Raw genomic sequence first — 27,333 nt, forward strand, 5'->3', positions numbered from 1 at the left:
AGGGGGAGAGCTGCAGTCTGGGAACACAGATGCCCTGCAAAGCAACAGCCTTGACAAGACTCTGCTTGAAGGGACTCCTACAAAGCTTCTGGCAATGAGGCAGAGTTCCCAAACCGCATGGTTCTTCTTCCACAGAAACAAGTGGGACCTTGGTTCCCCCAGGCACAGGCCATGTGGAACCACCCGGAGGGGGAAGACTCTCAGAGCCATTCTATTCCTGCTCCTAAATGAAAACAAGGGGAAAAGGATGGATGAGTCCCAAGTAGAAGACAAAGCAAGACAAACCCACCATCTCCATCCATGTCATCATCGCAGGCATCTCCTTTTCCATCCCCGTCAGTGTCTTTCTGGTCGTTATTTAGGACATTCCGGCAGTTATCACAGGCATCCCCAAACATATCTTTGTCACTGTTCCTCTGGTCCACGTTGTGGGTCAGGACACAGTTATCCTAAAGGATCAGAAGACCGACACTTACTGTGAATCCCCACCATGTGCCTGGTCCTGCAGTGGACGCCAGCCAACCTTCACCCCCCACTGGCGTGAGGTGTCAGAATTCAGGAGGCCCGAGTTTGTCAGTTTTATATTTTAAACATTGAGAATCTTAGAATAAAAAGTTGCTGTGCTATGGGAATGCAGGCATGGAAACAGACAATCAGGATGATTAATATAAACAGTTGACTTCTCGGGCTTTCTTCCACCATCCCTGGTACGTGGCAATTCATAGGCCCTCCCAGCAAAGCAGGTACATACCTGCTCATTCAGGATCCCATCTCCGTCAGCATCCTCGTCACAAGCATCGCCAATGCCATCTCTGTCTGCATCCTCTTGGCCGGAGTTTGGCACATACTTGCAGTTGTCCTAAGTCGGAGAAACACATGTCAGCAAGACGTCTACATTTGTCCTTTTTCCAGCTTTACTGAGGTATAACTGACCCATAAAATTGAAAAGACATTTAAAGTGTATAATGTGATGATTTGATATTAGTATATATTGTGAAAGGATCCCCCATTGAGTTAATTAACATATCCATCACATCACATATTTATCCCTTCCCCTGTTTTGCTGAGAACATCTGAGTTCTTTCTCAGCAAATATTCAATTATACAATACAGTGTTATCAACTATAGTCACCATGTCATACATTAGGCCCTCAGATCTTATTCGCCTCGTAACGGAAAGTTCGTACTCTTTTACCAACTTCTCCCCATTTTCCCCACCCCATCTCCATCTGTCTTAAGTCAAAAACTATTTCTGACCTCAACACTGACTGACCAGCCTGGCTTTAGTGTTGATGGTCATTTTGCTCCATTTGAGATGCAGCAACTTTAAAAATACAATTTTAAATGGAACCCACAGAACCTCTCCCCCATATAAGATGTGGCTTTGGAAAGCCACATAGTGAGACTGTGTGTGTGTGTGTGTGTGTGTGTGTGTGTGTGTGTGTGTGTGTGTGTGTGTGGTTTTCTCCCCCCTGCTCATCCTCCTTACCTTTTTGCAGTTCCTAGCAGAGCACGGCAGTTCTTCGTCAGGGTAACTGTCAATGTCCACGTCCTTTCCACAGATGTAGCCGTCACCAGCCCAGCCGACCCCACACTGTGAAGGGAAAGCCTGTCAGAAGCCCAGGAGCTGAGCCTGGTGGGAGGCGGGGGGCTGACAAGGACCTCTGCTCCTGTGTGTACATCCCCAGAGGGTGGGCCCAGAGCCAGAAAGCTTTGTTGGTAGGATTTAAAAACTATTACCCTGTGTGTTGAATACTCTAATGGTTCAAATTCCAAGGGTACAAAGGGAGAGTGAAAACTCCTGCCTGCTCCCGCTCCTTGGCTCAGGCACCAGGGCCGTCCGCTCTCATGAATACGTTCAGAGACAAGCGCGGCAGAGGCCAGCAAACACACATACGTCCTTTAGCACAATTGGTAGCACACATAGATACACTGCTCTGCACCTTGATTTTTTTTTTTTTTTGGGGGGGTACACCAAGTTCAATCATCTGTTTTTTTTTTTTTTTTTTTTTTTTTTTTTTTGGGCACACGGGCTTAGTTGCTCCGCGGCATGTGGGATCTTCCTGGAGCTGGGATCGAACCCGTGACCTCTACATTGGCAGACGGATTCTTAACCACTACGCCACCTAGGAAGCCCCAATCATCTGTTTTTATACACATATCCCCGTATTCCCTCCCTTCCTTGACTCCCCCCGCCTCGAGTCCCCCCCACCCTCCCCGCCCCAGTCCTCTAAGGCATCCTCGAGTTGGGCTCCCTTTGTTATACAACAACTTCCCACTGACTATTTTACAGTTGGTGGTATATATATGTCTGTGCTACTCTCTCGCTTCGTCTCAGTTTCCCCTTCACCCCCCGCCCCCTCCCATACCTCGAGTTCTCCAGTCCATTCTCTGTATCTGCATGCACCTTGATTTTTAAGACATTAGCATTAGATTTTAGAGCTCTTTCCAGATCACCACATGTAGATTTGTGTCATTCTTTTTAAAGGGCACAGCCGCACCACACATTAAGTGGAATGCACATGCCGCGGTTCATTCAACCAGTCCCCTACTGGTGGGTGTCAAGGGGTTAAAATCTTTTTCAATTACAAACAATGCTGCCACAAATAATTTGAGTACATCTGTCATTCTGCACATGGAGTGGCTTCTTAGTGCAAAATTCCAGGTTCAAAGGGTATCTGGAATTTTGAGTTATTGTCCAAATGGCCTCCACTTTCTTCTCCCAGTGGAGATGAATGCACACGTGGGTGGGGTGGCTGCCTTGGTATTCTGCTTATCATTCTGAAGCCACAGTCGTATCTCTGCATCCAATGGTCTTCTAGATCAATTTCCACCACAGGAGGAACCTTCCAAGGTGCTTTACCTCTGTTCATATCTTTTAACAGAAGACGGTTCCCACAGGTGCAGTGCTGGGTCTGCGTGTTCTCTACTGTTCTGGAAAAGTCTACCCAAGTTCCCTGCCACCACCAGCTGCTGAGAGCAAGCCTTCATTGTCCGCAGGACAGGCATTAAAATAACAGTTATTCTATACCAGACTCTCCAGCCATCTTCTCCAGTCCTTACGGTGATGCTGCAAAGTCATCACCAACCCATCTTACCAAAGAGTCAGCTCGGCTCAGAGTGGCTAGGCCTCTTGCCCAAGGTCTCAGGGCTGGGACTTGAACTCAAGACGGTCCCAGTTCAGTGTCTTCCACCATAGATGTCTGGTTAATGTGCACTTTGAGTTCTCGCCCTGATATTCCGTACCCTAGCTGGCCTGGCTAAAGGGTGAATGATAAACGCAAGAGCAAGGAAATCCTTCCCTAAGGGTGTCCTGGGTGTGAGGCGGCATCTGGGAGCTCAGTGCAGGAGCAGGATGGGCGCCCGAGGAGGGGCAGGTAGAACAGCAGAAGGAACAGGGCACGAGAGGGCCTGGAAAATGACAGGGGACCAGCAAGGTGGGGCGTGGTGGGGAGGGAAGAGAGTCTTGGGAGCAGAGTCAGGGCCAAGGGGAAAGAAACTTCACATGAGTAAACGTTACATTTCCTGCCCTCGTGAATCAGAGTAAGGTGAGTTAAGACCAGTGACTTCCTAAGCTGCAGTCTGTCTGTTCTCAATCACGTGCACCCAGAGATGTAGAAGGCAGGATTCCAAAGACACCCCTCCCGTGACTACCCTGCTTCTGTTCAGTTGCTTCAGCAGGGCCTTCAGGAGGCCTGGAAAGCTCAGCCATGGGGTATGGTCCTTGACTCATTTTAATGAAAAAAAAAATTTCCTCTAGGAACAAATAGGTTTTTAATGAGCCATTTTCTGGCAGATTAAATTATTCTAGTAGTCGCACCACAGTCCTTTACCATCTGTCGTTGTGCTTTATTACAAATTCAAAAACACACTAAGAGCCCCGTCACCCACCATCCCAGGGGAGTTGGTAATTTGTTCACAGAAAATGAGGATTTAAACATGGATCTACGCTTGATTCTCAATGGGAATAAACATGCCCCAGCGATGGGAATTAGAGAAATTGATTTTTCTCCCCCTTCGACCCAGTTCGTTTCTTCATCAGGACCTTGTTACAGATTATCTGTGTTGCTGGAGAGAGCTGATGTCATTTCTTTCTTTAACTTAGTTTTGATTCTCCTCATCTTTCCTATTTGAAAGAGATAGAAAATTTTGAAACATGAAGGTAAAGAAGTATGAAACATGAAAGTGTAGAAAATTCTGAGAACGTGAAGGTAAAGAAGTCTGAGTGTGAGGTATAAAGAAGAGGGAAAAAGTCTCCCAGACTCCAACCCACTGCTCAGGGTGATCACCCTGAACTCATGAACCCCAGACGCTAAAAGGCCTGGCTCCCTGGGGAGGAAGGAGGAGGTGAGCCGCTGAAGACGGCTGATCTAGCAGTGTCCGGCATCCCCCAGGACTCCAGGGTGGGGATGGATGGCAGGAACGGGCCCCATTCCTCACCAAGGGGCCACTACACACACCTGCCTGGCCAGAGGCCCTTGCGAGGCTGCAGCTGCCCTGCCCTCTTCCCAGCCTCCTCCTCCTCCCCAGGCCGGCTCCCGGGTCGGGAACGTCACGCGATGGAGAGTGAGCACTCACCGAGCTACTCCTGAAGCTGGCCAAGGCGGACAGAGAGAACAGCGGGTGCTGCAGAAGATGGGAGGTTTTTCTCCCAGGGTTTACAGCAGCAGCCCACCACCCCTCCACTGCAGCTCACCTCCTGGCGCATTAGGCCAGGTTTTGAAACTGGACGTCCTCAGGGCGAGGACAGTAAGGAATGGCAGCAGTGTGCTCATGTAAACAAGGAGCTGGGGCAGTAGTTGGGAGGGAGGGAAGGAGGCTTGGGCCTTCCACAGAGGGTGCCTGGGAGCTGGGGCTCCACCACCGAGATGCTCAAGGGGATGGTGCTGACCCACGGCCAAGAGGGAGAGAAAAGGTGGCTGATGGTTAGGTGCACTTCAGATTGCTCCCCACAAACTCAGCCGCCTCTGTTACTACTACATGCTTTGTTTTGATGGAAGAGTTTTCATTTTTGAGTACGTGTACCCGGAGGCAAGTAGACACCAGCGAGGGGTGGTTTTCAAATGGAAGAGAGAAAACGATAAAGTAAGCAGCGAAGGACTCACCACGCACGTCACGTCCCCCTGCCTCTCTTCGATGCACTGCGCGTTCACACTGCAAGGGTTCAGGTGAGGATTTCTGCAGCTTCTTTCCATTTTGCATCCCCTTGTCTGGTCACCGATGTACCCTGGTTTACAAGGCCCACAGCGATAAGATCCCTGCAAGGAGCAGAGCAAGACGGTGAGCCAGGGGCCCAGACCTGGGAGCAAAGGTACTGTGACCGTGTCTATTTCTGTGTGTACTCGATGATGCCAGGGTGAAGCGGGCCCCACACCTGCCTCTGCCTGTGTGTACGTCTTATGACACTGTGCAATAGATAACACTGTGGAATACTGGGGGAGACACGGCCAGACTGGAGGCCACGGCAGGCCACAGAGACATGAAGGGATAGAACGGAAGGCAGAGGAAGGCTGGCTGTGAGCCAGGTTGACTTGCCAGCTCCACAGTGGAGGGCAAGGAGGAAAGGGCTGAAAACTCCAGTGAAGTCCTGGGAGGTGGCGTGAGAGAATTTACCCTGGGGACAAAGGACATGGTTTGGTTACAAAGCAAGTTAGAAACAAAGTTTTTTTAATGTTCATTTGGTTTTTTTTTTTAAACAATCAAGTGACAAAGGAATAGAGAAATGTCGGTGGCCTTGCACTGAGAATTCTTGATGAGGTGGGCTGCTGTGGAAGAGAGCTGGCAAATGAGCTGTCAGCTCCCCTGCGATGGCACTTCCAGGGCAAGCCTGACTTTTTTTTTTTTTTTTTAAAGACAGCTTTACTGAGATAGAATGTATATAATAATGAAAGACACCCACGTAAAGTATACAATTCAGTGATTTTAGTTACTCACAACCCCTGAATCGCTACGTCCAAAAGATGCTCTCCAATGACTTTTTTTTTTTTCTGCACCGCAGGGCTTATGGGATCTTAGCTCCCCAACTGGGAACTGAACCCTGGCCCTGCAGAGTCCTAACCACTGGACCACCAGGGAATTCTCTCCAGTGATCTTTCTCAATCTGTCAGCCTCATTGGATGACTCCCTCTGGTCAGTTCTCTCCTTTTCGCTGCTTCTCTGCTCTTTTTCCTTTGCCTACTTCTTCATTTTTGAGGTTCTCTAGAGTTCTACTTTGTAGACAGTTCCACTGTCTACTTTTCTTCTCCCTGGGTGGCTTTAGTTATTACTTTCATGTCAGTGTCTCCCAAATCTGTTTCTGCAGACTAGCTTTGTCCTGGTAAAAAGCTAAGAAGCAGTAAGTCCCAGTATATGCCTAGGCAGCGCTGTGGATAAGAACAGGGCTCTGCAGCCAGACTGGACGTCTTATGAGATGTGTGGCCTTTGCCTCATTACTGAACTTCCCTGTGCCTCAGTTTCTTCAACTGTAAAACGAGGATAAGAAAAGTGCCTATTGACAGATTTGCTGTGAGAATGAAAATAAGTGACTTGATATTTATAAAATGCTTTGACATATAAGGAAACTAGGAACCTAGAAATTAAAAGCCTTTCCCGGGAACATATAGTAAGTGAGAAGCAGCCATACCTGGAGCCAATAGTTCTTTCATTGACAGTCTGCTGTGCGACACTTAGCATTTTGGAAAGAGTCGACAGGAATTTTCAGAAATAAAACCCATATCTGAATAGTTAAAATTTAGACTCCGTAAGTGCTAAACATTTTAATTTAATACAAATGACTTTTGAGAAGTTCTATGAAAATAATGAATACCGTTTGGGAATTGTGTTGTCACCAGTAAAATGCATATTCTGGAATACTGACCTAAGAAGCTCTTCCTATTTAAAAAATACAAGGATCATATTTTATTCAATAAACATTCATCCAAAAGCCCAACACTTGCAACTCAGAGAGAAGATAAAGAACAAGTTTGGCATTTATACAATTATTATTATTATTATTATTATACTTTTTGGTCATGCCACACGTCTTGCGGATCTTAGTTCCCCAACTAGGCATTGAACTCGAGCCCTCGGCAATGAAAGTGCGCAGTCCTGATGGACCGCCAGGGAAGTCCCATACAAAATTATTCTTATATAAAAATTACTTATAAATTACCCTTACATTAAAAACTGTTTTTCAGCGCAAACCTTTGTCCTCACTTGCAAATCAAATACACTATGCCCATATGTTCTCCATGTGTTTGGGGTTATGATTTATAGATGCACACTTGTTTTAATAACTGGTCTTCGATAACAAGAGCCATGAAAAATACTTACCAAAGTGTTAACACAGATAGAATTGAGAACACACACTCCAGTTTGACACTCATCTATATCAGTGCAGACCTAGGCAGAAAAGTTTAAAGAGACACTCTGTTTAAGTAGAAAGGCAAATACATTTTGCTTTGTTTTGACAGCTGATCACTGCGTCATTTTAGCAACCTCCCTGTGTTTGTACCAGATTACACTCAACCTAATTCCAAGTGATAGCTGACTCCCTGGTATTTAAAGTTGTTCAAAAAAGACAATTTAGATGATTAACCTGTCCCACGACCTTTTTACTCAGGAAGCTTCTTCTTTACCCTGTTTGGGACTCAACGCACTTCTTCTACCTGAAGATTCCTATCTTTCTTCAATTCTAAAGAATCCTTAGCTTCCCTCTGCTCCTGTTCTTTCTAGTCTTTCTTTGTAACTACAATTAAACAAATACTGGACTTTCTCAATCTCTTCTTGCTTCTCTCATGCCTCTTTTGCGTATCTTTCTCTCTCCGTGCTGTATTCTGGATGAACTCCTTAGCTACACCTTCCAGTCCATAAATTCCCTGCTAGCTGTCTCGCCCATCTTAATGTTTAATGTCAATGATTATATTTTTCGCTGAATAAATTTTACTTGGCTGTTTTTCAAACCTGCCTGTTTATATTTTTTTTCACTTGCCCTATCCCTTAACTACGGTATCTATTTTTTCCTTTTTCTCCTTATCCTTTTGAACTCATTTTGTATTTGTCATTTTTCCTCATGGTAGCTTCTTCACATAAACTGCATTTTTGTTTATGAGCATATTCTTAGTGGCCCTGCTTTTGCTCGAGGGTGTCCCCCTGGCCCTGAGTTTTGGAGTCTCTTCACAAAGTGATATTAGCCAGAGCCCTGGGGATTTTACTGCTCTAGGGCTGGTTTTATGTCAGTTTGGGGGTTTCTGTTTCTGCCTTCTACGTGTAACACAGATTCGGAGCTCACGACTGTATGTCATACAAGCTTGGCGCTTTGGTTTGTTGTGGGAAACTTTCACTTCTGTCAACCATGTCCCAAAGTTGACATCAAGCTTCCTGTTGACTTCGGGGGGCCAGGAAAGTTTTCTCATCTCCTTGTAATGAGTAGGGTAGCTCTCTGAGGCTTGTGGCTTTCTTCAGGGGTCTTAGGTCTTTCTAAAAGTTCAAGACTACATCTGCTACAGCCAGATAGTGCTTGAACCCCAGTTTCCCATTTGGAGGACCTACACCTATCTCCCATCTCCCATGAGCTGCTGTGGCATCAGTTTCCACCCACAGCTCTGACTCTGAGTTCCCTCTTTGTTTCTAGAACCTGCACATTTCCTTTTATTTTTTTCATATTGGTCACGCATTAAAATTTCTTGTCAAATTTTAGCAAGTTGGCTGTCTTCAACTTGAGTTCATTCTACCATATTGCTGGAAATCCGCTGGAAGGGCTCCTTCCTAGCTTACATAAAGCACCTTCTATTTCTTCTTGTCTACTTCCTTGGCTTAGTCTTGATGATTCTGTCTTTAGAGAAGAGGAAGAAAAACTTTAAGTCATTACTCTAATGGCTTCTTGTCATACCTGTGTGTCTAGCTCAGCTCCTTTTCCTAGTCTAAAAAATGATGCCCTCTAGAATCCTTTGATAGGCAGCTAGGAAACAACGAACCTCTGCCCTTCTTCAAAGCTAATAATTTCCCTAAGGTAGTAAAACATATTTATAGCCCAAGCATTTTTAAGGGCTGAAAACATCAAAAGGAATTTCACAGTCAGTCAGTTAAATAATGACCAGAATACAGTAGAACATTTGGAAATAAATGGAGACTGTCACAAAGTGCTCAACTGCTTTATGGCAATTTATAGCTTATATAAGAAGAAAGGGGGGTTTCCTCGGGGGATTATTTCTACTCTTGAAATCCTCTCATCTCTAAAACAGCTTCTGATCGGCAACAATGACTCTATGAAAGTGACCTAATTTTTCAAAGCTTCTATTTGTTTCTCCAGTTCTTCAGTTATTCTGTGGGACAAGATGTTCAAATGGCTACCAACAAAACAAGGCTGAATCGTGCTGCAGACCCACTAGTGCCCCACTCACTGCTTTTCTCGTGCTACTCCCTTATCCCAGCTGACCAGCTTCCTCCTCACCAGCCTTGCTGGACGCACATACTCAGTAGTGAGCTGCAAAACTTCCTACTGTGCCTGCGGTGCATGAGGACATGCCACGTGCCCTTGGCTGCTTGGGGAGGTAAAGGGTTCTATGGTAAGAGGTGGGAACCAACCAAAGGTTTTCTATTGGTAATGAAAGATTAAAAGACCACAACTTCAGCCCACCTGCTTGTTTGTCTTCGCAAAATTGATCCCAACACCCTGCACCGTGGGCCCTGTGAAGCCCACCGGGCAGGCTTCACATCTGAAGCCGGGAGCCAAGTTCACACAGCGCACGCCTGGGTAGCAGGGATGGTATTTGCACTCGAGAGAAAGAAAAATTCAGTCTTTAGCCACATGGAGAAAACACTCTCAAACTTCCATTCATCTGTTTGCATAAACTTGTGGATTCATTTAACTATCCATTTTTTTTTGTGGTTGAAATAGCTTCCAATTTCATAGTTACTCACAGAATCCCTGACCCACACTGTCTGGAGGTTGCTCGTAATGGGATTTACTATAGCCTAGAATAATGCACAGCTGAGTGAAAAGGATCCTTAATGTTAACCAATCTACCTCCCAGTGCAAATTCCCTGATATTCTAACTTGGAATTTTAAAATTTCTGTGAGAGGACGGTTCTCCTGGACCACTAGTCAGCTGGCCGTTAGTTGAGTTCAAAGGCATTATTAAACCAACTACTCAAACAGAAAGACCTTGAGAAGACAAAGCCAAGGCAGTTGTTGTTTCTTGAGTAAGATGTGATTCATCAGGGTCTGTGCCTGCCTTTGTGCCCTGTCAAGTCCACGGCTGTTCCAAGGCTCTCACTGTCTAGGAGATTCATTCTGATTTTGTTTTGTTTTGTTTTTAACCACTTCGACTAATGTAAAAAACATGACCACTTCCTGCCCTTTCAATAAGAGGAAAATTCCAGCTCACAGATGAAAACCAGATGCAGTTCTGTGACACATGTGCAGATGTTCTTCCAATGGAGGGATGACTAGAGACCATCTTAATTGCTTACTACCTGGGGAGGTAATTAGCTACCATAAGCGTGTAGGATCCGTGTATTTAAAAGCTTCTTCCAGCTTTCTTCTGGCCTGACGGGACGGCAAAGGCACATTCTGGGGGCAGCCTTGCTACCTGCTGTGAACACTACTTCGGGACTAGACCAGTGACTGGCTACCCATGGTCCTTCAGAGGCTTTGCCAGCCGGCCAAACAGCCTGCATTTGCTGTATGTGTCTTTCTGGCTCCATCTCTCGGCACTTTTGGGGCCTCCTCAAGAGGTCTTATTGGTGTGAGATTCCTGTCTGTCCTCTGTTTTAGGAAGCCTGAAGAAATCAGTTGCAACCCCTGAAATATACCCTTACCCAGCTCTTTCCCCCCCACATTTGCAAATGTGGGGAAAAATCACAACTGTCACAAAGACTGCTTAAGAGAAAGAATCAATGTTGGAGTCGAAGGCCGAAATCTCAGCATTGTAGCAACATGAACCAGGAGAATGGGAAACACAGGGAGGGGACAGAATGATCACGGCCACAACCACGTGTCATGCCTCCTCCTTCCCACTATCACGGGTCTCCAAGGATTCCTGAGGGAGGAGTGTTTATGTAGCCTGGAGGACAACCCAAGTCATCCCTTAGTCATCAACATGGCTTCTCTCTCCACAAGCTATCGGGTGTACAAGACACTGAGGGAGCCCCATCGTATCGAGTTAAACTTTTACCTCGTCAATGTCAGAACAGGTGATCCCATTTCCTGTGTAGCCCTCAGGGCAGGGCCCACAGTGAAAGCCATCTCGGGTGTTGGTACATCGGACGCCGCGGAAACACGGGTTGGAATCACACCGGCGCACTGGGGGTGTCAGGGATGCTGGGGGCACGGCGGGCACCAGGGTGTTGGGGGTTGGAGACTGAAAGCTGAGAGGACCTGGAGAAAAGCCATCATCCGCAGGCTTATAAACCACCAAGAAAAGAGAGCTGATACAGGATGAAGTTTAGTTTCCCAATGAACTTCTTTTCCCTTCCCTCCGTCTCTGTGCCAAACCTCCAGAAACCACAGCCAGCGGAGCCTCACCCACCCGGGCCCTTCATCAGTCGGCATTCGCTGGTCCAACTCAGAACCCGCCAGTTACTAGAAGAGCCCTTACCGCAAGCCTGGCATTCAGCTATGGTGTTTCGCAAAAATGATGTTTCCTTGACCTTTAAAAATGGGAAGGGGAAAAAAAAGATGGAAAATGAGTACCTGATGTATAATCCAGGAATGAAAGTATCCACGAGTGGCAAATATTAAACAGTACTTTAAAGGAATGTTAACAGAGCCCTTGGGAGCTCCTGCTCTGCCTGGAGCCCTGGTGAGTTTATCACAGGCTGGCCCCCCATTTTCAGAGCCCTTCTAGCACAGCCCCAGGGCAGCAGGCTGCACGGGGCCACCAGGGTCTGGCTCCAGGCCCCCTCCCTGCCTCTGCAGGCCTGCAGCTCCATTAGCTCCAGCACAGAGCTTCTCTGATTAGACTGGGGCTTTTCTGATGGCATGCCCTGCTTGTTACCTGCTGTCTCAGAAGATCTTTCACCTCTCCCAGTAGCTGGTTTAGCTGTGACATCTGCCCCAAGAACTGCCGATTAAAATCTCCTGTAGGAACAGCAGAAGGCAAGGAGCATTCAGCCAGGGACAGTCATTTCTACAGTGACTCAAAAACAAATGATTTCTTAGAGATCCTAATGACAAAAAACCTAATGTATAGGAATGTAACTTGGGGTAAAATTCATCTAATTCACCTAAAAAATAATGATGATAATGATGCCACTGGGCTAGTTAGTCCAAATTCCTATGAGTTATACAATAAAAGCGCAATGAAAACACTTCTTGCCCTGGACTTTGGCACAAGAGCCTGATTTCTGTAGGTACATCCTGTAGGACTGCTCTGCTGACAGCCCACCTTTCCCTGATGGGACCCAGTCCATCCGGGGGCCTGGGCGTTTGTCTGTGTGTTGATGGAGGTGTGCAAACTGCCCGAGAGCCCACACCTGTGCTTGTGGTAGCCAATGGCTCGCTCTGCTGCAGGAAGCAGTCTTGCAGGCTGGCCGCCTGGAACAGTGACCCTCTCACCACCAGCTTCAGCTCTTCCAAGGAGTCCTGGAAGAGATCGGGTTCATACCACACATTGCGGATGCCATTCAAAGCCAATGAGCTTGCAGACTCGCACAATTTTCATAACAGAGTAGGCCTGGATACTTGGACTCGGCCACCTTACATAATTTTGTGGGTTTGCATTTTTTCCTGAAGCCTGCCGGCCCTATCCTTTTGACTACAGCAAATATGGAAGCAGCCAGTAGCTCTGGAGAATGCTGGCATCCAACATGGTCTGAGAGTTCATTAAGGTGACTTGGAGAAGAGAAAAGGCTGTTTTCCTTCATGGTAAACAAGTTCTTTTGTGGCAGGAGGCTCTTAAAAATTGTCTGTTTATTGAGTTTAGACTGTAATGAATAAGACATTGATCCCAATTTTAAACACTATTGTTTTTAGGGTGTCTTGGCTCCAGGTTTTAGCAAAGTCTCTGGTTTCCTTGGACTAGAGAATGAATAAACTGTATATTCTACGATGTATATTTTCACATTACTGGTTGATATCAATCATTCACTGTCAGTCATGCAGTCAATTTCCTCAGCCCTTAAATTGTGTAGCTTTTACTTGTACCCATCATGTTATACACATATGATAGAAAATGTTTATTTAACTGCCAACATAAAGTCTTCATTCTTATTTTAGAAATGAGCGTGCTAAGGATTTTCAGAGGAACTCTGCTTTAATTTAGCTGAGTTAAGATGTAGCACCTCGTGCCACATAACAGGTATTGTGCTGGAATAAGACCATAAGCTCTACGGAGGCAGGGCCCTGCCTGCTTTGCCTACTATGGTATCCCCCTAATGCCTAGAATGTGCCTATTGACTGACGGACTGAATGAGAAGGTGTGATTATGAAGACAGAGCACGGTGGTCCTTGCTGATAGTCTAAGGAGGTAGAACTTTTGAGGAAAAAAATCCCCCAAATTCCATCTGTTGCTTGGCTTTTAGAAACTGACTTATTTGGTGATGGATTCTAATTGTTGAAATGGTCAGTGACACAATTTCTGACTGTCATTCTGACTATCTGGGCTACTTTGGGGATTCAGAAATAAAGTTCAGCATATCTCTCCATCAGTTTTTTTCTCTCTAGATAAATCTACACTAAATATACATACATACATACATATATATATATATATATATATATATATATATATACACACACACACACACACATCTCTTTTCGCCCTCTCTCCAAACTTGGATTTTATAGTTCTCTTGAAATTTCTGCTTCAAAATGCTTCCTGTGTTTCAAGCACAAATTCTAGTATCTGATTCATAGTTTTTATGTTATTACCTAAAACTTCTCAGCATTCTTGTATAATGGAAATTGTATAAGCTTCTTTATACAAAGGGCTCAGAATAACTTGGTAAAAGCACATATAAATTTAGCTAAAGCACATATAATAAAATAATGAAATAGAAGTGGAAAATAGTGATTGTGATATATAAAACAATAATATGGGCCACAGTAGATGAACATAGTTATTGATTTTGGCATTAACTTCCATATCAGATGAAATTCTGGAACTATGACCAGTTATAGTAATAACTGGAAAAGACAAAGAATACTAGTTATTTATAGGAAACAAAGTATTTACTAGCACAAAAGTCTAAAAGAAACATATGTGGCAATTTCTACAGTAGGTGCAGTGATATAATGAAAAAAGCAATATCATCAGCAAGGCATGAAACAAAAGACAGAAGTGATGTAATTTGTAAGGCCTCATGGAACTAAGTTGGCGATAAGGGTCTGTTTGTTACGGATGCTCTAGCATGACCTGTGAAAAATGTTGTTCCTGGTGCTTGGCAATTTCCAATCATTCTTTTTTTACTTTCATTTAAAAAACAATAACGTTATAGAAAAGTTAAAAATAGATCATCCTATTGCCCTAAGATAGTTTAAAAATTTTTTACAATTCCTCTTCTACTTTACCATTATATCCCCAAAGTCTCCACTTATCTAAAATAGCAGCTCTCAATTTTGACTTCATATTAGAATCAGTATTTTAAAAAATACTGATGCCAAGGCACCACCCCTATAGACTCTGATTCGTCTGGAGGGTGGTCCCTCTAGCAGTTGGTTTTTAAGTTCCACAGGTGATTCTAATACATGCAGCCAGAATTAGACCCGCTTGACTTCAGCCCACTCTTCTGCATTCCCTGAGCTTCAGAAACCCATCTTCTACTTCGGAGAATGGTTTGTGGGTTCTTACCTGTGCCTTTCTCTGGAAAGTCCTCAGTTCAACACCCTCAGGACTCTGGGTGAGGCCAGAAAAGGCTCTGGGGAGATTGTGAATGGAATCCACTTGCGTGCAGTCCAGGTAGAGCTCTACAGAGCCAGGCCCCCGGTGCAGATTGGTCAGTCTCAGGAGGACCCTGTGCCGCCTGCCGTCAGCCAGCTGCACGTTGTTGAAAACCACCAAATGAATCTTCCCATCATTCTTCAGGTAACGGAGGATGGCTGGAACCAAGCACAGATCAGCAAATGCTGAGATAAGGGGAGAGGGGGTGATTCTGTGCTGAACAGGCTCCAGGTGACAATGACAAGGCTGGGCCATTGGAAAGATGCGAGCAAGTCAGAGCCATAAGCGTTCAATATCTCGTGCACCAGGCCTTGTTCTAGGCACTGGTCACCCACTCTGTTGCTGAGGACATTTTGTGCTCATGAAGAGAGACAATAAGTAGCAAATTTGAAAATAATATAATTTCGGATACTGATAAGGACAGTGAGCAAGAAGAACCCATCAAAAGTCAACTAACATCCAAGTAAGCTCCCAAGGGCATGAATCCATCAATCCACAAACATTTACTGAGCTCCGCTCTGCGGCTGGGTGTGCCCTTAGTTGCTTTAAACACTTAATTTGTACTCATTGCAACCCTATGAAACTGGAATGACCACAGGTGAGGAAAGTGAAGCTCATAGGTGAAGGAATCTGCTCAAGGACACACGCGGGTGAGTCAAAAACTACCCGCACTCTGGCTGCAGAATTTATTTTAATTAATTTTTAGGAAAGACAATTACATCATTTTTTGACATAATCTCCTTGCTTTCCAATACACTCTGTCCATCTGTCAACTAGCTTTCGTATTCCCTCATTAAAAAATGTTTTAGGCTGAGCTGTGAGTCACGAATGCACTGCTGTCTTCACTTCTTCATCAGAAGTGAATGCGGCTCCTTCTTGATGGCTAACACCTGTGCAACCTTCCTTACACTCTATCCATTCATACACACTTCTTTGTGACAAAACACTTTCTCCGTACTGCGCACAGTCTTCGATAAGGCACCAGGTACACCCTCAGACCACAAAAAGCTAATCACTGCATGCTGCTCTTCTTCCGTGCAAATCACAAGTGGGGCATCCATTTTTGCTTGCACCACAGTTACAAATGAACTGATGTAACACGTTCAGACCTGCACAGCAGTGACTGGGGAGACAGTAGCCTTGAACAGAAAGTGCTGATAAGACAGTGCAGCCAACAGAAGTTTTAATATAACCGGAGTGCGGATAATTTTTGACTCACCCTCGTAGTAAGTGATGGGACTAGAATTTGAAACTGAGTGTGGTTTATTCCATGACTCAAAGAATGCTAGGCCTGGATAGGCCTTTGTAAAGACTTTGTGGGAGACCCACTACCTTACACAAAAAGACACTCCCAGTATCATGTTGAGTGAGAAAAAGGTTATGAGTCAGTATAGCTTCAATCTGAAAAAAACTATGTACGTACATATGTGTATATACACATATATAGAAAATTAGAAGAAAATATTAATACAGTCATTGCTGGGCACTTGGATGATGTGGTTTTTTTTTTTCTTTTCTTCATGTTTGTTGTCTGATTTTTCTACAAAAAATATGAAATGTGCATTACTTATGTAATACAGAAAAGTAAAAAAAAAAAATTAATTCCACACTTAAACCCAGAGTGTGCTACAGTCAATCTGCATGATTCCATAACAAGTAACTGGGGCCACTTTTTCTTAGGTACCTCTTCTGTGAAGTGTAAACGCCAACTTGGCTGGCCACTCCATGGGACAGCACCAAGAATACCTGTTTATGTTGCAGTATTGCCAAAAACATAATCACTACTATGAAATTTTAAGGATGTTTTTGAAGACTTCCTCCAAATACATTAGATGTTGTAGGCTGATTTCCCCACCCTTCTAAAATGTGACTAGATTTGCTTTTCCATTTGACCATGGCTGGAGGGGGCCAGCTGGCATCAGGATCTGTGGCATAGAGAGATGCCACGAGGAGTCAGGAGATCTTCTCTCATGCCCATGTGGTCACCACTACTTGCTTACCGAGAGAGAAGAATTGGTAAGACCTGGCAGCACAGGCTGGCTAGAAGGCCTTTCTGTGACTGTAGTACAATACTATCTTTCCTGAAGCAAGGTACTGGTAAGACTTAAGTAAATGTGGTATGAGGAGAAAGAACATAAATGTGAGTAGAAATTCTTGAGGTATTTTAAATATGGGATAAAACAGAGTTTTTATCCCATTAATACTGTTGAGAATTTACAACAGTAACAGCATGGTTGGAAATTGGAGGCATAAGGTACAGAAAAGAGGGAGAAAATGAGCCCAAACATATGCACTAATATTTTTAAATGTCTATTTCTTTACTTTTTTGAATAGTTTTGCAAATCCCTGGCGTTCTCACAGGCCAATGAAAACACCGCTTGGACCACCAAACTTCAACCAGATCATAGATACGTACACTCAGGATCTCATTTTCATTACGGCCACAACCTCTGTTCCTCATAGTAACAGTTTAAGAGGATACACAGAGTAGCTTAAAACAAATACCCTTGGTTTTTTTCCCCTGAGATTTCTGTGGAATTCAAAGGAAACATATTTTCATGGGCCTCTCGCCTGCTTTTAGCAGGCCTTCCAGGCTGCATGGGCCATGGTTTATTTTCATAACTGAATTGTTAACTTACTTTTATAAATAGTACCTAGTGGAGTACGTTATACATAACAGGTGCACGTTAATGTTGTGAACATGAACTTTCAATGAATAATTAAATGACTATTGAAAGCTTTTCACATACAAATTTAAAAGTTTAGAGAGTGGCAATTTAACATCTTTGCAGGCAGCCAAACCTGCTATTGTGTTCATGCTGTCATTTAAGGTCATTCTATACTTCTGCCTTGCTGTGTGTTGCCGTGCAACGTTGAAATGACAGATTCCTCACACTCCTGGATCTTGTGACAGGAGCGAGAGGGAAAAAAGGAAAAGAAGAATCATGGAAACTTCCATCTTCACAAGGTCTTTCAGCAGAAAAATTATCAAGTGCTTTGACAGTCACCATTCTTCATATTTGATCCAGTAATTCTCATTTCACTTACGGCTTCCGTTTTTTCATTTTTCTTTTTTATTGCAAATTCCTTACTTCAGTGCTTCTATACTTATTTTGTCTTCAGAGCAGTAAGAACACCCCAGAGGGTCGACAGGCAACTGCTCAGAAAACTCAACATTTTCCCATCAGTCATAGTGAGTCTAGAAACTGCCTCAACAACCCAGGAGCCTGCAGCCTGGGAGATTCCTTGACCTTCTCCAGAAGCAGCACCATTGGAGCGGAGAGAGCAGACATGGTTCCCTTCCTCTCTTTGTTCCTCCTTTCCCAGTGCTTACCTTGCCCAATACACACACAGAGCAGAGGGAAGTAAAACAGAGGGGAAAATACGAGCGAGCCAGTAGGACATCACCTCCGCCTCCAGAAGGAGTGAAAAGTCAGTCCCGGAAGCCGGAAGGAGGGGTCTTCTCCTAGCTCCACCCCGCCTCTGCCCCTCAGCACCCCAGGGAGCGCGGCGCTCACAAAAACAGTCACTGCATACAGCTCTGCTTTTTCAGCTGAGGCACATTCTGTTCTCTTGCTCACTTCTCACTGAAACAAGTCTGCTTGGTGATTTCAGCCTGGTTCTCTCTCAGGGCGAGTACCAAGAACTCATCTGATTAGAACTGAGGGCTGCAGGTTTTCAGATGGCGTTTCTGCTTCTACCCTGTTCCATCTCTGGGTTCCTCTGTCAGGTGTCTGACTCACCTTCCTGCTCAGGGTCTCTTTCTGCACAGTTTTTCTGGACTGACAGCTTGAGATTCTTCCAGGACTGTTTTGACCAAATGATTGCCTTCTCAGTGCAACACATCAGTGAGCCAGTGGAATCATTCACCAGCTCCCTAGGGGCTCCTCATTAATGTGTAACTTATCCCAGGACTGGCCCAGCCTTCCCGCCACCTTCCATTCTGCTGATCATCAGCCAAGCTGAACGACCTGTTGTGACAACCTGTTTCACCCTCTCTAGCTTTCTCCAGCCTCCCTCATCCTTTTCTCTCTGTGCGGAATGTTCTCTTCTCCATTCCTCACCTTCCTGCTCCATCATTGCTACAAATCTGAAGCCAAGATCCAGCTCAAGTGCACCCGACTCCCTCTAGTCTTCCATCTTCCCCGTGGTTGGAAGGTACTGCCTCCTTCATACTCCCTTAAGCACTTTCTCAGTGCTTTGCTAGGTGTACTTTTCCAGGACTAGGATTCCAGTCATGGCTCAGATACTTAATCCCTATGTGACCCTGAGCCTGAAGGGTCCATTTCTTAAACTATTAAAAGGAGTTAATAAAAGCTGTCCTTCCTATTTCATTTTGTTTTCAGTGGTGGTCAAATAAGAAAATGCAAAACTATAAGCTGCTATACAAATGTAGGTACTAGTATATATATATTTTTAAATTTCTTATCTTCTCTCCTAGAGCATAAACGCTTGGGACAAGCAGTCTATTTCTTACTAATTTTCCCATATACCACAGCATCTGAGAATACCAAATACAACTCTCTGTTGAATGAAAAAAATAGATAAAATAGAGTATTCATGTGTCTACTCTGATTTTTTTTAATCCACAATCTTTTTAAAAACGTGAGGAGCTTCTATTTGTTTATTTACACAAATCCTTTCCTTCTAAATTTAGCATCTTTGGGTACTTGGGAATTTGGAACCTCATTTTATGGCTACATTTCCATGCCTGGGTACCAGCCTGACACAGGAACCACGTAGCCTAGGCTGATTAAATGCCATCTCAGTGACTGGCAGGAATTGAAGAAGCAAACCCAAGCAATGAAGATTTGAAATATTGCTATCTTGGGAAAATTTCAAAGGTGATTTTTGAAAAGTGGATGGACTTGGTAGTCAAAAATATTATGATATGTTGAATGTCAAAGCTATGAAGCAGGGTACCAGCTTTAAAGAACTGGGAATGATAATATTTTGTCTGCTTGGGCAAAAGAGTTCAGAGTGACCCGGCCTGCAGGCAGCAAACTCGGCAAGGTAGTCCGGGCTTTCTGCTTTGCTTGGCAAATGGCTTTGCTCTTTGGCACTTTTAAATATATGATGAAAGCCATTGCTGTCAACCTTTCCTCTTCTTCTTAAATAATTGTACATTAAAAAAAGCCTTCTTGTCATTAATGTCCCTTATGATGGATATTCTTGTTTGCCTTGACTCATTTATCTTTATGCCCTATACACTAGGGCTTTGTAACTTTAGTGCTTTGGAAATACATATAAAAGGTAAATCACCAAATTGCTTTTCCTGAAAGTACTCTGGGTGACTCCCAGATGTGATAAATGCAGTACGTGTGTTTTGAATGTTTTTTTTTATAGAAGTTTAAACCCATGTAAAGCTTACAGAATACACACATACACACACACACACAGAGCAAAGAAACCATCCAGTGAAAGGGAGCACAGCAGTTATACTGAACATCCGCACAGGGCTTTACATTTTGATAAGTTACGAGGCATCACTGTACACAGCTATCTGGTCGGTAACAGAGCTGTAAGTGTACACAGAATCCCAAGCTTGCCTCCTAGGAGAGAGCTGCAAAGCAACCTCTTAAATGCCGTGGAACACTCTCTAGCCTTAGTAGAGCCAGAGAATATTAGCATTATAAGTCATCTAGCTTAATATCTCACTTCACAAATCCCTTCAATAAAAGTGCAGCCTCTACCAGCACATTTCCAGTAGCAAAGAACTCATTACTTTGCAGAAAAACCCATTTCACTTTTGGATTGCTCCCCAAGATTTTCCTAATTCAGAGCCAATATCTGTTTCCTCTGACTTCCACCACCGTGTCCTAATTTTACTCTTCATAACTACAGACAGATTTAATCTTATCCTCAATAGAAATTACAAGTATATCCTACAAATATTTTAAAGCAACTTTCATCTCTCTCATGTCTTCTGTCTGGCTCCTTGATTTCTCCAGTTCCTTTATTTATTTATTTATTTTTGACTTGTGATGTGGTAAAAAAAAAAAAAAAGGGATCCAGAGGGGTGCTGGTTTGGTGACTCTCCTCGAGGTAAGCTCTGACTTGACAGTATCCCTGTGAAATGTGCCCACAACTAGACACAGTATTCTAGATGTGGCTGCACAGCTAAGAGCACAAGAGGACTATCAGCGCCCTTAATTTGGCCACATGTCCATATTAATGAAGCTTAACATTTAAAAAGCTTTTTAAAAAGTTGCATCACTGTATCTGTTTATTCATTCATTCAGCAAACATTTTTGAGCAACTACAAAGTGCCAGGCCCTGCACTCAGCGCTGCTTGGTTCTTAATGTTGTTGACTAGAACGCTTAGGATGTGTCTCCCACATCCTGGGGGTCTACAATTTATTTTTCATTCCAGGAAGATGGATTTACATCTATTACTGTTAAATTTCATTTCATTGTGGCCTGCTGTGTCAGCCTGGTAGGACCTTGTAAATCTTGATGATGGCATCCCACATGTTCAACTGTTTTTTCCAGCTTCGCGCCCATTGCAAACATGATAAAATGCTATGTTTCCACCTAAGTCACTGATAGGTTGAAAAGTTTAATGCCCAGGACACAGCCTTGTCAAAAACCACTAATACTTTGCTGTAAGGCAATTTACCAACTCCTAACAGTACTATTTATCTAGCTCATTCTTTTTTTATATTATTCAGAAAGGTATAATGAGTGACTTATAAAATTCATTAAAAAGTCTGGCAGGATTTATTTCTAATAAACCTATTTGCCTTCAAATAATCCCAGCTTTCTCTTCCAGGCAATCCCAAAGTGTATGAATAATAATACAACCCTTTGGAGGTTTGTCCTAAAGTTCATGAAAATTCTTTCCACTTTCTGCATGTGATCACTTTAAAACTGAGCTCATTCAAGGGTACCTCATAAGAATACTGTTAAAGTTAAAAGGGAAAATGAGTGTTGAGCCTTTAGCACAGCCCTGGTTCATTGTAACGGCTCCATAAATAAATATTACAAGTGTTTGAGGCACCTCATTTTTTCCCCTTCATTATTTCATTGTTTGGTTCAGAATTCTACTTTTTTTTTGGCCACGCCATGCAGCTTGAGAGATCTTAGTTCCCTGACCAGGGACTGAACCTGGGCCCTTAGCAGTGAAAGCTCAGAGTCCTAACCACTGGACCACCAGGGGATTCCAGAATTCCAACTTTTAAACTCTTCAGTCTCTTTCAAGCTATATCTCTCGTTAGCCTGCACACTTTAGTACAACTGCCCTGAACTATGTGACTTCTCCTATCATAGGCTGAGGAGCTTGACTGACTCTCTAGTCATTACCGCTAATTCTTGGAGTTTTCACAGCACCAAGTTGTTTTTCTGTGGCTATCAAATTAAGACTAAAGAAGCAGTCCTCTCCTGGTTCTTCTGAAAGGTGAAGCTTTCATTAAGGCAAGCCAAGATTTCACCAACTCATCATGTTTGGAAGACAGTTGGCTAAATAGTAGAGAAGTGTCTCTGTCTCTCATTATCTATCCAATCTATCGATCTAATCTATTGATCTAATCTAATCTAGGAACCTGAAATTTTTGTTGAGCTAAAAGAAGTTATTATACCTTACATAAGTCAGTTCTTGCAATTAACCTGGGAGGTAGCTATTATCATCCCCACTTTAAAGATAGTTAACCGAGGCTAAGAGCGATTCAGAGATGTATTCATAGTGACACAGTTTTTAAGACTTTTAACTGTGACTCAAACTCAGGATACGAACTGGAAAGTTGCCCCTCGCCAGATTCAAGAAAATCATCAACCATATCTTCCACCCACTGAGGTGGTTTATACAGAATGCTTATTCCTATCACGATCACACTACCTGTATTGCTAATAATCTCATAGATCATTTCTATCACAAATACTACCTGTATTTCTTTTACATCCTCATCCAAATGGTTTTCAACATTCATTCATTCAAGAGTGATTCTGAGCCAGACCCACTATGTGACAGACACTGTATACGTCTAGAATTTCCACAACAGTATATGTCTTTTTTTTTTTTAAACAGAGCTACTCTTAGCCCTCATTCATTCTATTCAGTCTCTTCACGAGCCACTTCTATGTACAGGGCACTGTGCTACATGCTGCAGTAGACACAAAGGTGAGTTCAGGGATGCTCAGTCCCTGCCTTAAGGCAGCTTATGACCTACTGAGGAAAAGACCAGTAAGTAATTCAAATACAAGACAAATGAAGAGTAGTGTCTTCTGTGGAGGTTCAAAGTCATATAAGGAAAGGTGTCAAGGAGTTGGAGATGTGTCTTGCATGTGTAGGATTTCAGTATCTGGAGATGGTGCGGGCATGCACTGGGGGAGCAGAGGGCAAGAGGAAAAGGACAGAGAAGGAGAGAGAGCATGGGTGGGTCCAGGGAACGGCAGTTAGTCCACCCAGCTGAAGCACAGGCTGCACGGACAGCTGGAAGGATGGATAAACTGGAAAGGCTGGTTGGGAGTCAGAAGTGGAAAGTCCTGAATGCCCAGCAGGGACGTTTGCACCTTACTCAGTGTGGGACAGAAAGCCACTAAGGGTCTCTGGGGGCAGGAATAACTAGATCCAAGTTATGCTTTGTGAACAGTAATGAGGCAGCCATGGTAGGATGGCTCGGAGAGTATGAGAGCAGAAACAGTGAGCTCAACGGAGAACTCATTCTTTGTGGTCTTCATGGAATACACGTTAGTTTCCCGTAGGAGCTCATCGAGGGCCCAGACCACCAAATTTGGCTCTTCAGTACTATCTGTGCAGCCACTCTCTCCCAAACCATAACCTTTCACAGAGGGAAAGACGTGTCCTGTTTCCTACTCTGGTGTTTTACGTCATGAGAGATACATCTTGATTTCTTCTGTTCCACTGTTTTCCATGCAAAGCAACAGAAGACAAGATCAGCTGAGCCTCGCCAGTTGAATAATGACTGGGGCTCACCTTCCAGGAAGATGATTTCCCCTCATCCTCCACGAATCATGACAGGTGTACACAGCCCCCTGAAGAGTCAGGTCACTGAAGATGGGCTCTTGCTCTTTGGCATCCCCTGCCCGACCAGTCCCTGCTTCACCTACACCCCGCTCACGTGGACATGCTCGCCCTGTGCCCCAGCTAGGGGCTGTTCTAATCCTTAGGCCAGAACCGCTCCACCTGCTAGTTTATTAAAGGGAAACACCTGCCCTCATGATGGTGGTTAACCTGAGGGGCTGTGAGGGATGTGACCCGGCCGCCCGTTTCCCTGGTAACTGATGAGCCAACCTGACGTCAACTCCCCCATGCATGGCAGCCTCCTTCTGTCCTGAGTAGCGAAAATCGCTGCCATGTCCTGCCTGCTGTCTGCCATTTACAGTGGGATGTCACTCCAGGACCTTTTGCGGCAGACGTGTAAGATCCCTGTCCAATAAACTGCTGATGTTTCTGTCGCTGTCCCGGGCTCTTTCTTTGGTCTCGAGGCTGGGCAACAAGACTTGCAGGCCTGCGGGGTGCAGCCCAACGCCACCACTGAAACCTCCGTGGCGAGTCACAACCACACGCCACGTCTTTCTTTGGACTTGGTGGACCCAGTGCTTTCTCTTTCTTGTTCCAGTCACAATGGAAGTTCCTAGAACGTTCAGGTTCACCAGGGATGGCAAATCTCTCTACTTTTTCCTATTGCTCCAGGGAATCTTCTGTGTGTCAAATTCTTCACCTTTCCCAACTCTAATACTGGTATAAATTCCTCTTTGTTTTCTGAGAACTGTCATCTCTGGTTTCTTCTAGGACTCCCTTTAAGAGATACTTTTTCTAAGAGCTATTTTTCTTTTCTGATAGCTTGGCATGTGGACAGGTGTTCACAATCCTTTCCTCTCTTTCTCCTTTAACACGGAGATCAGCTGGTATTAACAGCTGAATCACATGACTGGTGATGCTTCAAAGGAAACACACTAACAACCCCCTTACCTATCCATCTACCTGCCCATGTATCTAGCATTACCCTGGCCTCTACAGAGTGAACAGAAAGAATCAGCTTGGGGGAAGTTGCTTGTTTTTCTGCAATGGCCAATTTAGAAATAGAGGGTGAGATTCAGTGAGAGTGAAAAGCTAGAAGCAGAGTTTTTCCACTCTACAGAGGGCCTTTTAGCCACTAAGCTGAGTGAGCTAAAAGAAAAACCTTCCAGTGCATCTAAAATAGTTTAGTGAGAAGCTATTGCTCTTTACATGGAGAAGAGTGGTTTTTACAGATGGTAAACTGAGTAGCTGCATTCTTAGAAGATGAGCTAGTTCCTTCAACAGATCTGAGGCAAAATGGGGTCGGAATCCAGGCAGAGAGATGGGTGACATTACCTCCCATCAGGGCTGAAGGTGAGGCAAAGGGAGCAGGAATGATTGAACCATCTGCTAAATCACGAACCATGTCCCCAACTCCCTTCCTTATCTGAAACCGCACCTCAGCCCCTGAGAGGCTGTGAGGAACAGACAGAGAAAGCGAACTTGTGAGGAAGGGGGGAGGATACTGCAACCTGACATAAAAGAATGGTTTAGGGCCGGGCCGGGCCGGGTGGGCGGACGGACGGGCGGTGGGTGCGCCGAAACGCGGGCACCTCCTCACCCGGATGCCACGGCCGGCTCCCGGGCCGCCAAAAAAAAAAAAAAAAAAAAGAATGGGTTAAAAGCCCATGCCTTCTTGCTTTTAACTCTATAGTCCTATGAATGCTAAGAATTAGGAATTTCAGCTCCTGACACCTGCAGCTTTAAGTGTTCCATCACAATTAGAATCTGAGAGAGTCTGAAGCACTAGAAGTGACTACTTTGTAAAGCAAACTGAAATAAAAAATCTCGCCGGAAGGACCAGTCCTCCTTTTTTATTAAAAGCATGAGGCACCACGGACACGTATGTCACATTCCTCAATAAGCAGGAACAGGTGTTGTCCCCAGGGCATGGGTGGAAGAGAAGGAGATGAAAAAATAGTGACCCTTTTCTTTGGAAGTCATTTCTACTAAGTTCATGTAGAAACTCATTTTGACAGTGAAACATTTGACAGCAGAGGCAACAAACAAGTGACAGACCTGTGTTCACTGGCATAAAACAGTAGAAGAAAGAGCAGTTCATTGAGTTCTACCACTGTTCCACTGACATACAACGGCATCCTTCAAGTCCAGGAGGTGCCTGCAGAGCTAGGCGTTAGGTCAGCTAAGCCATATGCTTCTAAGGGAGCACAAGAATGGTGTGTGTGGCTACTACAGGCTGAATGTTTGTGGTCCCCTCAAATTCATATGTTGAAGCTCCAACCCTCAAAGTGGTAGTATTAGGAAGTGGGCCTTTGGGAGGTAATTAGGCTTAGATTCGGTCATGAGGGTGGGACCCCCATGATGGCATTAGTGTCCTTACAAGAAAAGAAAGCAGACCTCGTGCTCTCTCTCTGCCCCCACCAGCACACACGGAGGAAAGGCCATGTGAGGACACAGGGAGAAGGTGGCTGTCCACAAGCCAGGACCCAGGTTCTCACCAGGAACCAAATCTGCTGGCACCTTGACCTTGGACTTACCAGCCTCCACTACTGTGGGAAATAAACGTCTGTTGCTTAAGCCACCCAGTCTATGGTATTTGTTAGAGCAGTTCACGCTGACTTACAGAGTGGCCATATTCTGGGTCCTTCCAGAACTGGATCCAGAATAACAAGAGGCTGGACAACGGCAAGGGGCATTTTTACCACAAGCAATTCTTCCTTCTCTCTCCCAGTTTCAACTCATCCTCCCTATACAGGTCAATGTACAAGCAGAGGAATTTTGTATTGAAAACGGAAATCCATGGCGGATGGAACCATCTGAAGGAAAGCAGACCCCAAATCCTGGAATAGAGACGATCTTTAAGAAAATGATTTCTACAAATTTGCTTACCTTTGTTCAAGCGCCCCATCACAGTAAATTCAAAATACTTGCTGTAGTCAGCTGACGAGTAAAGGCCGAAGATGGTGGCTGAACTTTTCGTCTGCAGCTTGAAGGTGGAGATCACGTAGAGCTCGTTCAAGGTGGGGTCTGTCAGGATTGGCTGCAGCACATTTGGGTTCAGCCTCTGGCTGGCGGATGGGAGAAGGTCAAAGACTGGGGAGGGTGGGGAGAAAGGGACCATCAGTGAAAGGTTTACCTCTGAGGCACTTTTTTTGAGGGGGGACAATTTGACAGTAAGCTATGAAGTAAACCGATATTATCATTTTTCCACATTGTCAGACTCACCAGTTCTTCCTCATCACTCTTACAGTGGCTGCACATTTTAACCAGAGAAATATAGCACAACACTCTTCACCAGGTTATAGCCCGCAAGAGAAGATGGAATTTGCAAACCCAAAATTGCATTTTGTGGCTCTGAAAATGCCCACTAGGAAGAGCACTAAAGGCTTAAAATATAAGGTAGGGGAGGGACGCAGGCAAGAGCATCCAAGTCATTGTTTTTCTTATGTTCCCTAGTAGTGAATTTCCACCTTGGGGGTCCCTTATGTGCCT

The 27,333-nt window shown here is 44.4% G+C and overlaps 1 protein-coding gene across 1 annotated transcript in view; it reads right to left on the minus strand.

The window, feature by feature from the left end:
- THBS4 (thrombospondin 4) overlaps positions 1 to 27,333 on the minus strand; it is a 43,835-nt gene that overhangs the window by 10,994 nt on the left and 5,508 nt on the right. The window contains exons 2-13 of the mRNA XM_057740384.1: positions 26,731 to 26,934; positions 14,772 to 15,019; positions 12,457 to 12,565; positions 11,979 to 12,061; positions 11,580 to 11,631; positions 11,157 to 11,359; positions 9,617 to 9,754; positions 7,312 to 7,380; positions 5,106 to 5,258; positions 1,490 to 1,594; positions 752 to 859; positions 290 to 449 (exon numbers count right to left, since the gene is read on the minus strand). Coding sequence (XP_057596367.1) covers positions 290 to 449; positions 752 to 859; positions 1,490 to 1,594; positions 5,106 to 5,258; positions 7,312 to 7,380; positions 9,617 to 9,754; positions 11,157 to 11,359; positions 11,580 to 11,631; positions 11,979 to 12,061; positions 12,457 to 12,565; positions 14,772 to 15,019; positions 26,731 to 26,934 — 1,632 coding nt within the window. The remainder of the gene's footprint in view (positions 1 to 289; positions 450 to 751; positions 860 to 1,489; positions 1,595 to 5,105; positions 5,259 to 7,311; positions 7,381 to 9,616; positions 9,755 to 11,156; positions 11,360 to 11,579; positions 11,632 to 11,978; positions 12,062 to 12,456; positions 12,566 to 14,771; positions 15,020 to 26,730; positions 26,935 to 27,333) is intronic.

The sequence above is a fragment of the Hippopotamus amphibius genome, chromosome 1 (assembly GCF_030028045.1).
Source record: "Hippopotamus amphibius kiboko isolate mHipAmp2 chromosome 1, mHipAmp2.hap2, whole genome shotgun sequence".
NCBI lineage: Eukaryota > Metazoa > Chordata > Mammalia > Artiodactyla > Hippopotamidae > Hippopotamus > Hippopotamus amphibius.